This window comes from Ochotona curzoniae, unplaced genomic scaffold, assembly GCF_017591425.1.
Source record: "Ochotona curzoniae isolate NIBS_2020 unplaced genomic scaffold, NIBS_Ocur_1.0 scaffold_3835, whole genome shotgun sequence".
Classification (NCBI taxonomy): domain Eukaryota; kingdom Metazoa; phylum Chordata; class Mammalia; order Lagomorpha; family Ochotonidae; genus Ochotona; species Ochotona curzoniae.
In genome coordinates, this window is record NW_024467114.1 from 22,339,785 (window position 1) to 22,359,447 (window position 19,663).

The 19,663-nt window shown below is 49.3% G+C and overlaps 1 protein-coding gene across 2 annotated transcripts in view; it reads right to left on the reverse strand.

Moving 5' to 3' along the window:
- Positions 1-2,830: 2,830 nt before the first annotated feature.
- Positions 2,831-19,663, reverse strand: part of FKBP9 (FKBP prolyl isomerase 9) — a 34,891-nt gene continuing 18,058 nt past the window's right edge. For both annotated transcript variants that reach the window (XM_040964646.1, XM_040964645.1), the window contains 7 exons: positions 19,427-19,572; positions 15,640-15,829; positions 13,646-13,791; positions 9,083-9,269; positions 4,779-4,924; positions 4,277-4,440; positions 2,831-3,406 (listed from right to left, as the gene is read on the reverse strand). In XM_040964646.1, the coding sequence (XP_040820580.1) occupies positions 3,230-3,406; positions 4,277-4,440; positions 4,779-4,924; positions 9,083-9,269; positions 13,646-13,791; positions 15,640-15,829; positions 19,427-19,572 (1,156 nt within the window). In that variant the 3' untranslated portion in view covers positions 2,831-3,229. The remainder of the gene's footprint in view (positions 3,407-4,276; positions 4,441-4,778; positions 4,925-9,082; positions 9,270-13,645; positions 13,792-15,639; positions 15,830-19,426; positions 19,573-19,663) is intronic.

The following is a 19,663-nucleotide window of genomic DNA, read 5'->3' on the forward strand; positions in this document are numbered from 1 at the left end:
GAAGTGGTACAGTTAACAGTACATTCCCAAATGCAATTGATTTAGCCAGAAGCAAGATTATTAACCAGTGAAATTCTGAGAGTGGACCAGATGCAAAAGGGCTAACAGGCATCACGGCTGAGTGCAGCAGCAGTTAGGATTGCTGTGGCCATTGCTGGTGTCCTAAAACTTTAAAAAATTATTGTAATGGGGTCTGGCATGATAGCAAAGTGGTTAAAATGCTCACCTTGAATGCACTGGGATCCTATATGGACGCCGGTTCTATTCCCGGCGGCCCTGCTTCCCATCTAGCTCCCTGCTTGTGGTCTGGGAGAGCAGTCAAGGACGGCCCAAAACCTTGGGACCCTGCACCTGCATGGGAGACCTGGAAGAGGCTCCTGGGTTCGGATTGGCTCAGCTCCAGCTGTTGCAGCCACTTGGGGAGTGAATCATTGGACGGAAGATCTTCTTCTCTGTCTCTTCTCTCTGTATATCTGCTTTTCCAATAAAAATAAATAAATCTTAAAAAAAAAAAAACTATTTTATTTAGAAGGCAGAGTTACAGAGAGAAGGGGAGGAAGAGAGAGGGATTTTCCATCTGCTGGTTCACTCTCCAAGTAGCCACAACAGATGGAACTGAGCCAATCAGAAGTCAGGAGCCAGGCGCTTCCTCTGGATCTTCCACTTGGATGCAGGGAACCAAGGAGTTGAGCCAACCATCCCCTCCTACTCTCCGGCTCCTCTCCCATGCCATAATCAAGCAGCCAGATTAGAGGTGGATTAGCTGGGACATGAAATGGCACCTATATGGGATGCCAGCACCGTAAGCAGAAGCCTAGCTCACTACAGCACCGGCCACATGTATGTTTGTTCAATAAGGATAGGAGAGTACTTCAGAAAGCTTGTGTAGCTTATCTGAGTCCCAGCAGTTTCTTTTCCAATCCAACTCCACACTAATGTATATGAGAAAGAAGCCCAAGTACTTAGGAGTGGAGTTACTGCTTCTTGGCTTCAGCCCGGCTTAACCTATGCGGTAGCTGCCATTTGGGGAGTGAACCAAGTGGTTAAAATTTCTCTCTTCTCCTCCACCTCTGTGTGTGTGTGACTCTGCCTTTCAAATAAATAGATTAAATCCCCTGAAGATTTCATTCACAGAAGAGTCAGCCTCTGGCGTGGCAGCCAAGCACAGTTCCCACTGGCCTGCTTGCCTTCACTTCTCACTTCCAGCTCCCTTGTCCAGCTCAATGCCACTGACAGTGATGGCTCAGGCAGTTGACTCGTAACAGGCATGGAGGAAACCTGGATTGAGTTTTTAGCTTCCAACTTTGGCCTAGGCCAGTCCTGGCTGGTTTTTATTTCTCTCCGCTTCTTGAAAAAAAAAATTGGAAATGATGGATTTTGTACAAAAAAAATATGAAATCCATGCATGATCTTCCATAATATGCATTTACCACAAACTCTGTAGATCCCTCATGTCTCCTTGCTCTTAGCCACATGCCGACAGCTCTGTATTTTCTCCCACCCTGCGTCCAACCTTAGATTCATTCTCCATCTTTCTCTGAACTCCCAAAGGTCAGCCTCCGAGAGCCCCAGGCCCTGAGCTCCTTTTCCTGTGGATTCAGGGGAGCCAGTGGAAGGTAGCACGAAGGCAAGGTGTTCTGTCCCTCCCCTGCTGCAGTGCCAATCAGAGTCCTAGGGGTGGTTGCCACCCTCCAATACTCCCTCCTACACCCCCATGGTCTCCCCTTGATCCATCAGACCCAGGCAGGGGTGGGAAAAACCTCCTGCTGTTGCCAGGCAACACTACAGGACACCTAGCCTACCTTCCAGGATCCAGAGCTCCGCTCACCTCTGCAACCAACTCTCTGATTAGCTTTGCTTCAGGAAGAGGGGTTGTGTGTCCAGGCTACACAGACTGGCACCCCTACCTCACCCCCAATGTCACATATTGCTCTCCTCCTGGTACGCCCCATGCAGCCCTGGGAGTTCTACATGGGACATGCTCACTGCATGGCATACTTTCATAAACCTCCTAGCCTTCAAATAAAACACCACACACCCCAAGAACTCAGCTCAGGATTTTATACAAGGTCAGTTTTCCAACATTCATTCCATCGAACGAGTGCACAGCATTCCTGTGGATTATCTCGGGGTGACATCAGTACAAAACGGTTTAAATTAGGAAAGCAGTTTCAGAAGGAAGACCACAAGTAGGTGCCACTGCTGTGTGGGAACACAGGACAGTTGGCAGGGACAGGTCTTTGGGGGTGCCACCCTCTCTGGGACATGGTGAGAGGTGGGGCAATGGCCCTTTGTCCACTGGGACCACACTTCCATCTCAGCCACAGCCAGGCCCAGCCCCCCAGCTCTGTGTGTGTCTTTAACCAATGCGACTCGGTGTGGGAAGGAGAGAGATACAGAAGAAAAAAGCATGGAACCCCACACAGTAAGGGGGAAATCAGCTTCTTTATCCTTGGTCCAACATGCCTTCCGCATGGTGTGCACCATATTTTTTTGTGCGGCAGGATCCTTTAGCCTCCAAGGTAACCCCTGCGTGGGTCCTGGTGACCATGGTGAGCTGTGACATGTTGTTTCTGCATGGAGGGAGCAGGAACCAAGCATCCATCACCTCTGTGGGTCCCGGCTACTGACAAGGCCACTGGCTCTTCTACCAAACTTGCTGAAGCCTGCCCTTTCTTTTGTTTAGCCTGTCCATCTCAGAATTTTTTTTAAGATTTATTTATTTAATTGACAGAGCAGGAGAGAGAGAGAGAAAGAGAGAGAGAGAAAGGGGACTCTTCCATCTGCTAGTTCACTCCTCAAATGCAAATACTTGTAAAACATCAGCAAGTAAAAATAATTTTTTAATCTGCCTTAGACAGACACCCTGGACACGTCTTCTTGGGTTTGTCCAACAAGATTCTAACTGCTACATGACACTACTTTCCTGTAAGAACAAAATTTCCCAAAAGACCCAAAAATAATGATTGGCAGTGCAGTCTTTCTAATCAATCCTAAACACATTCCATACCAAGATGCCCTACAGTGCTCTCACCCCCCGTCCCGGACAGCCCGCAGTCCTCACGAGGTATGAGGACCACCCTGCGGGATGCTCCAGGTACTGTGAAACCCACCTCTGACTTGCTAATGATGCGCCCTCCCATAACCCTGCCACTCCTGCTGCAGGTTCTGCTCCAACAGGTGGCTCGGTGTCATGCACCCCCAGGCACCAACTGGGCTCATGCCAAGTTTAGAGTTCATCATGTTTGGTCTCCTGGTCTTTGAGTTTGAACTCCTCAGCCGTGACCTTGCCATCTCCATTTCGGTCCTGGTTGGTGAACATGTTCTTCACAATCAGGTCGGCCTCAAACCCTGGAGCGAGCTTCCCTTTGCCGGATGCCACCTGGGCATGGATATACTCTGAGAACTGGGGAGAGAGGGATGACCATGAGATACAGGTGATGAGAACACCAAACCGGAGCCTGAACTGAGCTGAGAGCCGCCCGAGGGTGACGGCACTGCAGCAGCCAGGATCTGGAGAGCTACACAACCTGCATCACTTTCTTCCAGATGCAGGTGTAAAGAGAGGGCAAAGGCTCTGGGTGAAGCAGCTTCTGGGGTGGGTGGGGAGGAGTCTAGTAGGGGAGTATTGGGGAGTTTGGTAAAGGAAGTTGTCACACAGACAGCTGGACGTGGGATATGCAGTGGATTGGGAAGATGGGACCGGGGCCATACATCTGCAGACATCAGGACACACATATGTGAAGTATTGCAACCAGACGTGAGACCACTGTGGGAATGATAGAAAGACCCCCAAAGTTTAGGACTTAATCTGGGACCCTGCAACAGGAAGAGAGTGGGGAGAATGTAGCAAGTGTGTGCGCAAGGACCCAGAAGTTGGGGAGGGAGGCTGCAGTAGGTGGGAACAGGGCGGGGGATGACTGGAGCCTGTGCTGGGTCAGGCAGGGCACTGGCATCCCACCCAGGGAGCACACAGACTCATCTTCCACCATGGAGAGCCCTGTGAGCTGGCAGCGAGACATCATGGCCTACCCTACACCCAATTTTTCCATCTGGAAAACAGCATGGCTGTCGTGAACACCAACCCAGGGAATAGGTGTGAAGGTGGAAAGCCAGGCAGGTGCATGGAGGGTACCCTGGAATGCAGCCTGTACCTCACAGGTCCATGTGGGGAGCTTTGCGAGCCAAAGACCACTGAAGCCCTCTGAGAACACACCCCGGGTCATCGGGGTTCCATGAGCTCCTCCCATCCCACTGGGCTGTCACCACCAGGTACCTCCTCCAGGACCACTTCACCGTTGCCATCTTTGTCGATCTCTTCAAAGAGATTAGGGGACACCTCGCCGTTCCATATGAACATGTAGCCCTCGGGCAGGCCAGCCACAAGCTCCAGCAGCTCAATGTCAAACACCAACACGGCACTGCCAGGCACTTCTCCATCTGCCCAAGTGACAGGGGGAAGGGAAGTGGTGTTAGCAACGATAGAGCAGGGTCCAGCCCAACCTGATCAGCTTCTCACCCCTGCAGCTGTGCTGCTCAGCCAAGGGCAAGGCAGCCATGTCTCTGGCAGCAAGAAAGCATGGCAACAGTCGGTAGTGCCCTTTCTTTGTCAGGTGGGGACTGGGGCACGATCAGGGTCTGCCCAGGTCACAGAGTCTTTAAACAACAGTGCTGAACAGTTAAGAAAGGAGAAAACTACTGACCTTCAGGGTCTTCAGCGGAAGAGGCATACTGTGTTCTAACAGCACCCCAACACCCAGATCCAGCGGCTCACTCACCCACGCCGGCCTCGCCGTAGCCCAGGTGGGGAGGGATGATCACCGTGCGCTTCTCCCCAACGCACATCTCCCTGAGACCCATGTCCATGCCCAGCACGACTTGTCCAGACCCCAGAACAATGTTGTACGTCTTGCCTAAATTCCACCTGCAAACAAAGAGCCTGAGTTAGGTCACCACCATGGCCATTTAACAGAGTTCCAATGAGAAAAACATCACTTCTGGGGTCTTCCTGCCAAAAGTATAGCACCCCTACCTGGTGGTAAGAGAACACCGGGGAACCCGTCCCAGGCGGTCCCAGGCACAAGCACAGAATATCTGGTCAGTAACTGTCACAGCCATGACCTTGAGCAGACAGACGAGCTGCTCAGTGAGAAGCAGACGGCAATGAGAACACTGGGTTCTAAGAACCTTGAGGAATATTTAATAAAACTGAAATGGGACTGAATGACACTGGTCTTCTTTGTGTAAATATCAAATGGATGTGATAACTGAGGAGGAACACAAAACTCCAAGTCTCTGGATAATAAAACAAAATAAACAAAAAGATCCGAAACTAAAACAGAATGTGAAGATTAAATAGTAGTACAAATTGAGCATCCCAGATTCCAGGGGGGAAAAAAAAAAAAGATTTTTTGATCTGAAGGGAAACATGACAGTGCCAGGGAGTGCAGAGATCTGTCAACTCCTGGTTCACTCCCCAAATGGTAACAACAGCCCGGGCCTGGGTTGGACTGAAGCCAGCAGCCCAGAACTCCATCCGGGACTCCTGTGGGGGGCGAGGGGCCCAAGCATTTGGGCCATCCTCCACTGCCTTCCGAGGGCATGGGCATTAGCAGGGCGTTGGATGAGAAGCACAGTAGCTAGGACCCAAACTGCACTCTGATGTGGGATGCAGCACAACCCCAAGCCCTAAACCATATATCTGGCGTTAATCCTGTATTTGAAAAGATTCCATGGGCGTGTCCTGTTCAATCCCACAGCACTTTCGGATGGAGCATTTTCAGATTCGGGATGTACCACTTGCATAATGACCCTGGGTTGCAGTCAGCATGAAGCCCGGTTCTGCTACTTCATGGGGTCCTTGGGGAATGTCATCTCTCAGCTTCCTTGGCTATGAAGTGAAGATCAGAACAGCTCTCTCACAGGGATGTGCCATATGACAGATAACACAGTATGCCTGGCACAGCAGAGAGCCACCAGAAGATGCCAGATATGCCTGTCCTTCAGCCTCTTGGGGGTTTGTATCGGAAGTCAGGACACCATAGACCCCAGAGAGTCCAATTCAAAAACGGTTGGCTCCACCACATCAATCATGACTGAAAATACATCTATTTTTTTTTTAACTTCTGCCTTTCTTATTGCCTGCTAAAGGCAAATAGCAGGTAAAGAGACATGCCCCTTGGCCCCCTGGAAGCCCAGTGCAGGCTGTGAACACAGGTAGGCCGGTGGAAGGAGCCTGGGTCTAGGGCTGCTGCCTCCTGCCTTCCTGCACCTGGTTTCCAGCACTGGGCTGCATGTGTGTTCCACCAGGGATGAAACTGAAACAAAGTCAGCTCTGGCACAGCACACTTGGGCTGGCAGCCACCCTCTATCCCACACCACACACACACCGTCCTTGTTAGCAGCACAGAGGAGCTCTCACATGGCCTTTCTCCAGGCACCAACCCATGGAACTAGTGGGGTTCAAGTCTTCACAGAATATTCTAGAACTCAGTTATCAAGTCATGAATGTTCTTCTTCCCCAAGGTCTGTTTAAATAAGCACACATCCAGGAAATCCTCCAGGCAAACAATTTGTTCCCACGTGTCAGCTCTGAAAACACCAAGGTTCTTTTCCCTAAAGTTCTCTTATTATTTTTTGTTTATTTTAGATTTACTGATTTTTTTAAATTGTAGAGTTATTGATTTTATTTTTCTTGAAAAGGCAGATTTACAGAGAGAAGGAGAGACACAGAGAAAGATCTTCTATCTGCTGGTTCACTCCCCTAGTGGCTGCAACAGCCAGGCCAGAGCTGAGCTGATCCAAAGCCAGGAACTTCTGGCAGGTTTCCCTCAGGCGTGCAGGGTTCCAACGTTTTGGGCCATCCTTGACAGCTTTCCCAGGCCACAGGCAGGGAGCTGGAAGGGAAGTGGAAAAGCCAGGACACAAACTGGCACCTATATGGGATTCTGGTGTGTATATGGTGAGGATTTAACCATGGGCCATTGTGCCAGGTTCCTTTCATTAATTTTTTTAAAGCTTTATTTATTTGTATTGGAAAATCAGATATACATAAAGGAAGCACTCCCATCCGTTGATTCACTCCCCACGTGGCTGCAATGGCCAGAGCTCAGCCAATCCAAAGCCAGGAGCCAAGAGCCTCTTCGTGGTCTCCCCTACAGGTGCAGGATCCCAAGGCTGTGGGTTGTCCTTCACTGCTTTCCCAGGCCACAAGCAGGGAGTTGGATGGGAAGTGGTGTTGCCAGGATTAGAACCGGTGCCCACATGGGATCCCAGCACGTGTGCAAGGTGAGGACTTTAGCCACTAGGTTACCGCTCTGGGTCCTTTTATTACTTTTTAAAATGTGTGTGTTTGAAAGGCAGAGAGAACAAGAGAAATCTTTACCCACCAGGTCAAGCCCCACCTGACCAGGGCTGGGCCAGGCTGATGCCAAGGCACCAGGCTTCCAATATGGGTGGCAGGGCCCCAAGTGCTGGAGCCATCCTCTGCTGCCTCCCAGTGTGTGCGTTAACAGCAAGCTATGACCTGAAACAGTCAGGACTCAAAACAGGCACGCCAACAGAGGACACAGGTGGCCCAAGCAGTGTCTTAGCCACCGCGCCCAACACCTGCCCATCTTACTTCCCTTGGGCCAGCCCTTCTCAAACATTTCCCTCACTGAGGTGTGCTCCCTGGCTCTCCATCCCCCAGGCTTACCCTGCGTGCCTTCCGTGCTCCCTGCTCTCCACCCAAACTGCCATATCTCCTCTCAGCAGCACTTCTCATCCTGGCCCTGGTGAACAACTGCCCACCCAGTATCTGCCTCGTGGCTTACACACGCGGGGCTGGAGGTGGGACAGTAAGGCAGACACCTGCCACACGCACCATGATTTCCTCTTGAGGTTTCCACCCAGAAGAGACCTGCCAGGACACCTAGCTGCCGTTCTGTATGCTCATTGACGCACGACACAAGACTCTTGAGCGGACATCAAGCCATTAAGACAGCCACGTCCCGAATGGTGTTTGGATTGGGTTCCTAGTTCAGGCTCCTGTTGATACAGCAGGGATGGCTCCTGCTCCCCAGAGGGGAGTCCTGGATGGGGTTCCAGCTTTCAGCTTCAGCCCAGCCCTGGCCAGGACAGGCCCTGGGAGACAAAGGAGAGCTCTCTCCCTTAAACTATAAAAAGAAAATGGAGGGCAGAGAAAAAGAGCAAACATCCTCTGGTGCTAGCCGTGGCAGGTGGAAGTTGAGCCTCAGCAGAAGAGGGTGCAGGATCTGGGGGAGGGGAGTAGAGAGGGAAATACTGGAGAACATGAGCAAGAGCCCCAGAACTCTTCCAACAGCTGCTCGTTCTGCAGAGGCCTGGGAGCCAGGAACTCAATGGACCTCCCCATTATTGGAGCCGACACTGCTGTCTTCCAGGGTCTGGCATCAGCAGGAAGCTGAAATCGGGAGCCACAGCAGGGGTCAAGCCCAGGCACTCGGGTCGGATCTACAGGCATCTAAACCGCTAAGGCTGAACATCTGCTGTTGTGGGTCAACTTTGAAAAGTAGCAGTTACAGGGACGGGGCAGTGCTGTGGTAACGCCAGTTAAGCCTGTTAGGTAGGCTGGTGGAGCCCAGCTGCTCTGCTTCCGAAACAGTTCCCTACCGATACAGCTGGGAAAGCAGTGGAAGCTGGTCTGAGTATTTAGGCTGCTTGCCACCCACGTGGATGACTGGGATGAAGGTCGTGGCCCATGGCTTCAGGCTGGCCCAGTTCTGGCCGTTGTGGACATCTGGGGAGTAAACCAGTGGATGGAAAATCTGTCTGTCCTTTCTCTATATTTCAAATAAATAAGATGGGTTTTTAAAAAACTATAATAAAGACAGTATTTACAAGATGAGATCTAGTTTGCCAAAAGACAGTGTTTCAGGGTGAGAAATGGAACGGCGAGAAGGAGTTAACAGGGAACTGGAGGAAGAATGCCCTTGAGCGTGAGCGAGGTATTGGCAAGGCCCCGAGAAGCTCTCTGCAGCACCTGAGGAATAGAGGAGAGTGGGGTGCACACACGCCGGTGCCCAGCCAGGCTCATTTCCACCCACTGCCCGGCCAGCCTTACGTGGAGTCCAGCAGGGTCCCGTCCAGAAGCGAGGCGTTGTAGTGATACTTGAGATAGTCACCCTTCTTACTGAGCACGGAGCAGTCAGGGGGCTTGTAGTGGGAGGTGATGCTGATGGAATCCGAAGGGTTGTGGAAGTCGATCACGTGAATGTCAAACACCAGCACTGCAGAGCCGGGGATGTTCCCTAAGGGTCAGAGGAGGGCAGTGAATGCATGAATCCAGACACAGCACAAGTCTCCTCCCACACCCGCCAGTGTCACCTGGTGTCCTCAAAGCCCTTCAGCAAGGAACAGCCCAGCCAGAAACGAAATCCTATGGTAGTAGAATGAGGCTGGAGGAGCTATCAGAAGCAGCTTACAAACAGGGAAACTGAAGCATGGATTTCTCCCCAGGGCCATGCAGCCGCTCAGGTGCACAGCCTGGACTACTGCCCCAGGGCATCAGAGTCAGCCTGCAAGGGGTAGGGCTAAGGGCCCGGCACCACGGCTCAGTGGCTAGATCCCCGCCTTGCAAGTGCTGGAATCCCATATGAGGGCCGGTTCGTGTCCTAGCTGCTCTACTTCCCATCCAGCTCCCTGCTTGTGGTCTAGGAAAGCAGTAGAGGGTGGCCCAGGACCTTGGGACTCTGCACCCATACGGGAGACTTGGAGGAAGCTCTTGCTTCCTGGTTCCTGGCTTTGTATCAACTCAGCTCCAGTTTTTGTGGCCACTTGAGAAGTTTCTTTTTCTCTCTATAAATCTACCTTTCCAATAAAAATAAATAAATCTTTTTTTTTTTTTAAGGTAGGGCTAAGTTGATCACGGGTGAGAACAGGCCAGCCCAACCAAATTAAGGTTCACTGTCCCTGGGAGTAAGAAGTGGGGTGAGAATCTCGGGTGTAGTAAGGACATCGTGAGTGCCCTAGAAATACAAACTGAGCACAAACTTCATGGCGGAGTGAACACCTCGCCCGAAGTGCCCCGTCCTCTCCCTTAGGACAGTACGGCTCTCAGCACATCTCCCGATTCTACACATAGTATCTGCATTGCTTCTTCATTAATATGCACTTTCGAAAATAGTATTTCACATCTAAATAATGGTTTACAGTTGCACAAATGTTTCTTGGGGCGGCGTCTGGTGGAGCTGGACATCCACACGCTGACTAGCAGAGCCTGGGTTCCAGTCCCGGCTCGGTGTCTGCCTGCCGCTTCCTGCTGATGCACACCCCTGGGAGGCAGCGGGAGATGAGGAGTCCTGCTTTCCACGTGGGCTATTCAGACTGAGTTCTAGGGTCCTGGACTAGGTCCAGTCCAATCCCAGCTGCTGTGATCCGTCAGCAAGCAAGCCAGCAAGTGAGAGCTCGCTCTCTCACACTCTACCTACCATTCAAATGAGTTGAAAAAGTATACAAATTTTAATTTTTTTTAACATATGTTCTGTCGTTAAGTCCCTATAACGTTAAATGTTCTGTCATTAAATCCGTATAAGCTACGGGACAGGTTTCTATGTACACAGACACAGAAGGTATACTTTCCAAGCGCAAGACAGTCTTCTGAGTGCTTTAAATGTATTTATTTTTAAAAAAATATTTTTTGATTCTTTTATTGGAAAGAGTTACAAGAGAGAGGAGAGATAGAGAAAGAAAACTCTTCTATTCACTGATTCACTCCCCAGCTGCTCACGGTGGCTCGAGCTGAGCTGATGTGAAGCTGGGAGCCAGGAGCTTCCTCTGAGTTTCTATGTGGGTGCAGGAACACCAATACTAGGGGGTCTTCCTCTGCTGCCCTCTTAGGTACATTAGCAGGAAGCTGGACTGGAGGTGCAGTAACTAGGATTCAAACCGGCACCCATATGAGATGCTGATGCTATAGGTAGAGGCTTAATGTGCTAAGCCATGGTACTGGCCCCTAAATGTATTAATTTGATTCTCATTATGATCCTATATTCCTAGTTTACAGATAGTGAAACAAACACAAAGCCGGGGGCTTGCCTTAACTTAAAGGTAAAGTCTCATGCCTTATATCAGAACACATGATACAGTTTTCCAGGGGTTTTATCTAGGCAACCATGGTGAACAAACACTAGGAAATGCCCAATGATTTAACTGTTTTCTTCTTTTTCTTTTTCTTTTTTTTTTTTTCATAGATTTATTTGCCAGTTGGAGCAACAGAGAGGAGGAGAGCTTTCTTCCACTGATTCACTTCCCAAATATCTTGGAAGCCGGAGGTCGGGAGCCAGGAACTCTGTCCTGGTCCCCACATGGGTGGCAGGGCTCATATACTTGAGTAGCTGATTTTTCTTTTTGGGTCAGATAGCTAATGTGATCAGGGCACAAAGAAAAGTACTTCAAAACATGCAGAAAATGAATTAAAAGACGGAATTTATTTTGGTGGGAAAACGTTGCAATCCCTGTGTAGGAATGCAACGCCTGCTGCAGGTGCACTCAGGAACAGGGCCTTACAGGGGAGGGGCACCTGGCTCCCTGGGCTTTGGCATTCATGTGTCGGGCACCCTTCTGATCCTTCCTGCTCTTCAGGCTGAGGATTGCAGCACATACATGCCTGCAGCTGGAAGGGCAGCTCACACCCAGGGAATCATTGCTATGTTTAGCATTTGGGGATTGCCAGCCCGTAGGATGTTAAGTCAGGTTACCAGGTGCCGGAGGGACTCGCAAGAACAAACATGCAGTTATCAAGGGCATCAGCGAGGCCGTGAGCACTGCGTGGGCAGCCTGAAGGTTTGTTTTCCTCGCTGCTGAATTCCACATGCCTAGAACAGGGCCTGGTCAGGAAGATGCTCAGTGACTTTGCTGGACAAGTAGGTGAAGCTTCCGGGGGTGCAAAAGCAGAGATCAGACCTGGGGCTCCCAACCATCACCCCTGCCCCCATCTCCCTCTGGCTTCTCCTCAGCTGTAACTACTGGGTGTGGTTGGATTCCATGTAGAGTTCCAGGCCTCCAGCTTGGCCCCTCAGATCCCCGTGTGTGGGTACCAACAAGTCACACGGCCCAATGAGAGCTCATTTTTGCTATCTGCCTGTGACTCAGGAGGTCAGAAGGGCTGGCATCCCAGTTAAGGCCCCATTACTGAGTAGCAAATGACTTCACCTCTCTGAGCCTCACTCTTGTATCTCAGCCCCCAAGGATAACAACATCCCAAATGACCGGGATGGGATTAATTTGCATGCGAGAAGTTCCAGAATCGGAGTGTGACACAACTTGTGACACGGGCATCCCATAGGAAGCAACTGGTTTTGAGTCTTGGCTGCTGTGGCTCCAGTCCAGCTTCCTGCCAGTGAGCCTTGGAAGGCAGTGGATGACGGCCCAAGTAACCAGCTGCCTGCCACTCATGTGGGAAACCCAGATCCAGTTGCAGGCCCTTGACTTTGGCCTGGCCCGGGACCTGAATATTGTAGCCATTTGTGGAGTGAACCAGCAGATGGAAGTGCTCTGTCTGCCTTTATTTCTCCACTTCTCTAGAACTCTTACAAAGAAATAAATTAATTTTTTTTAATCTGGGTAACAGCAAGCCGCTGAGGGCATGTTGTTTACATCCCGCTGTGGGCAGAAAGCAAGCCCCATTTCTGGGCTGACAGCCCATTTAAGATTCCTAAGTTCAGGCCTAAATGGGCGGGACAAAGCAGAACTTTTCCAAAAGGCTACCCCTTCTCCTCCACCAACTCTGCATGGGTACACGGCTGCAGCGCAATGCCATGCTGCTGGAGGCACCAGGAAAAGCCAAGCAATTCATTCTTCCCACACACGTTCACTGCGAGTCATGTGCCTGGTCCTAGGTCTGCAGTTAGATGCTGCAAAGCAGGCAGACCTGCATCCTGACACCCTTCCCTGAACAGTCTCCCAGGGAACAGCACTAGGTCCTCAGCCTCCAGGGAGGCCCTGGGCACTAATGGGGAGAGAGCAGAATGGGTTTCACATGGGAGCACCCAGGACTGACCCCCAGGGGCAGCCTCCCCCGCTGCATGGGACTCAGGAGGAAGCAGCTTCATGTGCAGGGAATTTATGAGTCTTCAGATGCTTCCAGAGCCTGAGATAATTCTCCACAGAGCTCCACCTCATACTTGATAGAAAGCCAAAAGGAAGAAAAAAAGTCAGTGAAGTATGTTTTTCCATGAACGCACTCCTCTTGGACAAAGCAGTGAACAATCGTCATGAAAGGAGAAGGCGCAGGAAGTCTGCGTCTGTTTCAGTAACTAATTGGTTAGGATGGATTTGTGAGATATAAAACAGCAGCACGTGAGACAGCAGGGCATGAAGCAAGGCCTGTGGGAAAAAAAAAAAAATCCCTACATAAAAAAATTTTAATCAGTTATTTGAGAAGCAGAGAGAGTGTCCCCATAAACTAGTTCACTGCATCCCCCAAACACACACACACACACCATGGCACCTGCCGTGGGAACCAAAGCTGGGAAGCAGAGCCACAGTCCAGGTCCTTCATGCTGAGTGACAGAACCAGCCACTTGAGTCAGCACTGCTGGGGTCAATTAGCTTGAAGTGGACGGGTGTTCTAATCTGCACCCAGTGTAGGAGCAGCCAATGAGTAGGGAAGGCAGGCCTCACTCACCTCTTCCTTCCTCTCCGTAGCCCAGGTGCGGAGGAATTACAATCCTCCGCCTCTCCCCAATGCAGACGCCAAGCAAACCTTCATCCATGCCAGGAATCACGTAGCCCTGCCCGATGTACGTGTCAAAGGTGCGATTCCGCGAGTAGCTAAGGTAGGACGAGAGAAGGCGTCATTCACACAGGTGCGCACTTTAGCTTAATGCACATTCCACTTTGATTTTGACCCTGGACTGTTACTTGCCCCCTCCCCCCACCAAAAAAAAAAAAACTTAAAAAAAATCCTAGGAACAACTAAAATAAATTACTCAAAACAGTACCATATACAAGTTCTTCTGTGATGTTTTTGGATGACTAAACAAACTAGAAGTCTATTAACTCAGAGAGAGGTAGGTTGCTGTCCCTGCTCATTTGCCTTTGGAACATTGAAGCAGTGGTTCCACGCAGCACATGCCACCTGAGTGGGCAGGACATACCAAATGCCTGTCACGTGCATTCTGCACTTACCTGAGCCACCTGTGCCCCTGCAGACTGATACACTTGGCTGGCCCAACAGGCACCGTCATTAGTGACTGCAGCACCAGGTAGGGGGCTGAAAGCATCCTATGCGCCCTTCAAGTTGATCAGCCTAATGTCTGCCCGTGGTTGGCACACCTTATCTCTGTCCTCTGGGGTTCCTGAGAAAGGCACTGCCACAGGGAAGAGCCTGGCACTCCAGGAAGTCACAGGCAGTGCACAGTGATCCACAGACTTGACACCAGCTCTCCTGGCACCAAGTTCCAAGCCTACTCTACCGCCTTCACCTCACTTCTGGCCACCCCCATCTTGTACTCCATAGCTGACGGCACTCACAAAGCTCTGCACAGTGTGGTGTTTTGTGGGTACGTAGGGTAAGCCTTTCACGTTTTCCAAAAGCCCTTACAAAGAAACTGTTACAACAACCTAGTACATGGGTAGTGGTGTAGCACATTAAGCTGCCACCAGAGATGCCAGTATCCCATATAGGCAGTTAAACTCCCAGCTGCTCAATTTCCAATCCAGTTCTCTGCTACTGTACTTGAGAAATCAGCACAAGGTCCTGCCACCTACACAGGAGTCTTGGATGGAGTTCCCTGTTCCTGGCTTTCATTTGGCCCAGCCCTGGCTGTTGTAGCCATTTCAGGAATGATCCAGCAGATGGAAAATCCCACCCCTCATTTGTATTGTCTTGTCAAATAAAATAAATAAATCTTGAAAAATAAGAAAGAGGGGCTGGCACGATGGTTCAATTGGCTAATCCTTTACCTGTAAGTGTTAGTATCCCATATGGGCACTGGTTTATATCCCAAATGCTCCACTTCCATCCAGCTCCCTACTTATGGCCTGGGAAAACAGCGAGGATGGCACAAAGCCTTAGGACCATGTGACTCCGCACCCACGTGGGAAACCCAGAAGAAGCTCCTGGCTCCTAGCTTCAGGTCAGCTCAGTTCCAACCACCGTGGCTGTTTGGGGAGTGAACCAGCAGATGGAAGATCTTTCTGTCTCTCCATAGTTCTGCCTTTCCAATAAAAATAAGTAAATCTTTAAAAAAAAAAAAAAGAAAAGGATGATTCATTTTCATAAAAAAAACAAAGAAAAGAAAAGAAGGAAGCAATTTACTACAGAAACAAGGGGCTGACAATACTGGGCAGTGAGCCAAGATGTTGCCTTTAACATTGGCATCTCATTTTGCAGCAACAGTCTGAGTCCCAGCTGCTCTACTTCTGAACTGATCCTGGCTTCGGGTGAGCTCAGCTCTGGCTCTTGTGGTCCAGCGGACGGGAGATCTTTCTGCCTGTCTCTCCTCTTTGTAAATCTGACTTTTCAATTAAAAAAAAATTGACTTTTAAAAAGAAGAAGTGATAACCAGAAACCAGTGTTAGAGATGCAATCCTTGCCATGAATCAGCATGGACACAGTCCAGCCAGTGGTGAACTCATAAGGCCACCTTGAGCAGAAAGTTCCAGTCCCGTCCTTACCTGGAATCAAAGAAGGTGCCGTCCAGAAGTGTGCCATTGTAGTGATACCTGAGAAAGTCTCCGCTCTGACTTCTCCGCTCACAGTTTTCAGGCACTACCTTGTTCTCAATGGAAATGCTGTCCTTGGGGTTATGGAGGTCCAGTAACACGACATCGAATACCAGAGAGGCCTGGCCAGGAATGTCCTTCCCTGGAGTGCAATGGAGGGAGGTGATTCCATCAGGACCCAGGACTCAGGAAGGACATTAGCTACAGCATGACACCTCTGGGCTGGCAAGACTCACTCCTGGAAGTCTGCAAGCCAAGGAAATGAATGTCCCTCTTTCTTCTTAAAAAACTACCTGTAGCTAAGCCTTTGAGAAGAAGAGACAGAGAGAGCTTCTATGTGTTCGTTCACTCCCCAGATGTCCACCACCACCACCGTGGCTGAGCCAAAGCCAGTGGGCAGGAACGCAGAATGGTCTCCCATGTAGATGGCAGGAACCAAGCTACTTCCCAAGGTCCATCAGCAGGAAACTTTAGGCAAGAGCAGGAAACAGGAATTGAACCTAGGTACTCTGATGTGAGGTGCAGCATCCTAAATGAAGGAGTCTAAACTGCTGGGCTGCAAGACTCCCCCCAGTGGTTCTTTTGTCTTGGGTGGTTTCTCCAGGAGCCCTGGCCATAGCGTCCACAGTATTCACTATCCACAGCACAGCTCCCCCAAGGGAAGGAACAAACTGATGCTGTTAACATAAGAAACCATTACGATCACATGTGTAGGTTCAGGCTGGAAATGAAGGCTCTCTGTAGGTGTATGTGGTTAACACCCACGGGCAAATCCCAATACATACCTTGGTAGACCTCGCTTATGTACAAACGCAAACCAGAGACATTTAAAGGCATAAATCCCAATGCTCTGATCTGGTTTTGGAGGCAATACACAGATTTGTTCTTTGGAAATGACCGTCAATATTTATTTTTAAAAAGGCAAAATGCAAATCTCAATCCTTTAAGTGTATCCAAAACAAGATATAAATAAAAGTTTGCTGAAATAGTAGAGAAAAAAGGGGCACCCAAAACCCAAATTCTCTGTTCTTTTTTTTTTTTTTTTTTTTTTAATTTATTTGAGAGGGACAAAAAGAGAGATTTCCATCCACTGGTTTACTCCTGAAATGCTTGCAACAACTCTGAGGGGAGGTCAAGGCCAGAAGCTAAGAACTGAATCTATGTTTCCTACATTGGGTGGCAGGAGCCCAGCTACTTAAGCCATCACTAACTGCCTCCCAGGATGTGCACTAGCAGTAAGCTGGAGTCATAAGGCAGATCCAGGAATCAAACTTAGGCACTGGGATGTGGGACACGGATGGATAACCAATGTCTTAACCTTTAGGCCTACCACTGGATGGTACTATTTCTTCTAGGTGTGCCTAGCAGGAAGATTGTGTTGGCTACACAGATGCAATCCACAGATATGACAAACACATGCCTTTGTGAGTTCAACCAACATCAGATTGAAAACATTTAGAAAAAAAAATGTGTGTATACTAACACATGTTCAGATTTTTTTCCTTATCATTGTCTCATGAACAACACAGTGAGATACTACCACAAAGCAACGACCTTCCACTAGCTTTGAAAGTAACTGGGAGGTGATTTCATACATACAAGAGTGGGTGTAGGTTATGGGGTTTGATCGGGGGCTGGGGGGGAATGTGGGGAGCGGTGCATGTTCTGGAAGTGATCGCCCACAGATGCAGAGACGCGCCTATCTGCAAAGGATAACCCACATGGCATTAGAGGACGCCAGCACTTCCTTAAGGCTCAAGTTAGCTCCAGTCATCTGAGATCAAAGAAAATGAACCAGACAAATTCCATGCATAGGAGTAGGCCTGAGCAAGTGACCCAGGGAAGGCAGCCCCAATCTGTCAGCGTGTACCCCTCTGCTCTCCTGCTGAGAAAAGTAAAGAAACCTGCTCCATGCCAGCTGCTGACTCAGGCTCTGGGCTACAAGGGGTGCCCAGTCTCTGAGGGCAGTGTGTGGGAGACGTAGCATTGTTCCTGTCTACTTTTCTCCATCTTGTGGGTTGACACTGCCTGTGACACTGGCACCCCACATTGAGTGTCAGATCAAGTCCTGCCTGCTCCGCTTCTCATCCAGCTCCCTGCTAATGTGCCTGGGAAAACAGTGGGAAATGGTCCCAGTACTTAGACTCCTCCCAATCACATGGGAGACCTAGACAGAATTCCTAGACCCTGGCTTTAGCTTGGCTCAGCCCCAACCATTGCAGTCGTTTGGGGGCATGAACCAGAGAATGGCTGATCTCTCTTTTCTTTCTGACTCTCCTTCTCTCTCTCTGTCACTGTGCCTTTAAAAGAATATAAAATACATCTTTTAAAAGAAATGTAACACGAGGGTATAAATTTTCTAGCAGTAACACATACTAACTGAATGCTACTTTTATAATAACTTTAACACTGAAATACAATCCATATACTATTAAATTCACCCACTTAAAATTATACAAAGTACAAAGTATCTTTTCAAAATGACAACCTTAAATAAGCTATGCATTGCAGACATGTAAACTATTCATTGCTTATTTAACATAAGTAAATAAAACTCCTCAAATCAGGTCAGGCACCTAGTTTTTGAATATGGATGATGTCCAAATATGGTGACAACCAAGGTAAGTGAATTTCCCCCCGCCAAAGATGAGACAGTCTGAACATCAGTAAGAATAAGCACATTTCCAGGAGGAGAGAATAGGTTAGACATACGATGGTGGTGATTTTCACACCTGTCTTACAGTAGGTAACTCCAGCCCCAGGCTCTTTTAAGAAACTGTCAACAGACTCCTGGCAGGTAAAATTTGTACAAGACAGAGCCGTGTGCACTGAGGAGGCCCTCTTTCCAGCTCACTTGGATAACTTCACATTGGTTACTGCAAGCTGGGTACCACTAGCCAGCAGTAAAGTCCTTAAACACATCACATTCTCTTTTCTGTCCTCAATTAGATGGATACACACCTGCCATTAAAATGCTTCTAGCTCTCTCTGCCATGTCCACCTGTCCACATGATTCAACCTACCTGTAATTCAAACCTGAGTAACTGAGAAATTGTGTTTGTCAGCCACTATTCCATTTGCCTTTACAGGAAAGCCATCAGCAGGACACAAATTCTAAATAGCATCTTTTCTCATGGTACACTTTGCGAAAGTCTCTAGGAGCTAAGGTCACAGGTCCAACCTATCACAGGGTGACACACTGGGGAAAAATGTGGCACCTCTGACATCATATAAATAATTCCCTTCCTGGAAATCTGCCACCTTTAGACTGATTCAAAGCCCACATTACAGATAGGGAAGTGAGAGAGTTTAGTGCTAAAGGCTACCGCTGGTAAAAGACAGACCAAGGGTTTCAGTAGGCATGCCCATGACCTTGATCAAGGGGCCGGGGGGTGGGGTGGGAGGGGGGTTCTGCATCTCAGTCAACAGAGAACAAAGGGCCCAGACACATGCTATCCACTAGAACTTTCTACGGCAATGGGCAGTGTCTACCATAGTAACTCTCAGCCACACTTGTGGCTCTTGGGTATCTGAAATGTACAGGATGATCATAGAAATGAATTTTAAATTTCATTTCGTGCTTATTTCTTTCCATTTAAATGTAAACGGCCTCATGTGTCTTTGAGGCTACCATTCTGAACCAAAAGGCCCGGTGAGTGTCACATGCTAACAGTTGAATTAGTCACTGTAATAAAAATGAGGGCGTATAGGAGAGGCCCCAAGCTAGAAAAGGTCTTACCGTCTCCCTCCTCTCCATAGGCCAAGAAGGGCGGGATGGTGATGATGCGTTTCTCCCCCACACACATCCCCAGCAACCCTGTATCCATTCCAGGAATCAGCCAGCCGATCCCCACATACGTGTCATACGTCTTCATGCGATTGTGGCTGAAAACCAATGGTAAGAGAGAATGTTCCTTAGCATGAGGCTGTCTCCCACTCATGTCCCAGCAAGGTGTATATTGCCCAGCTACCCAAC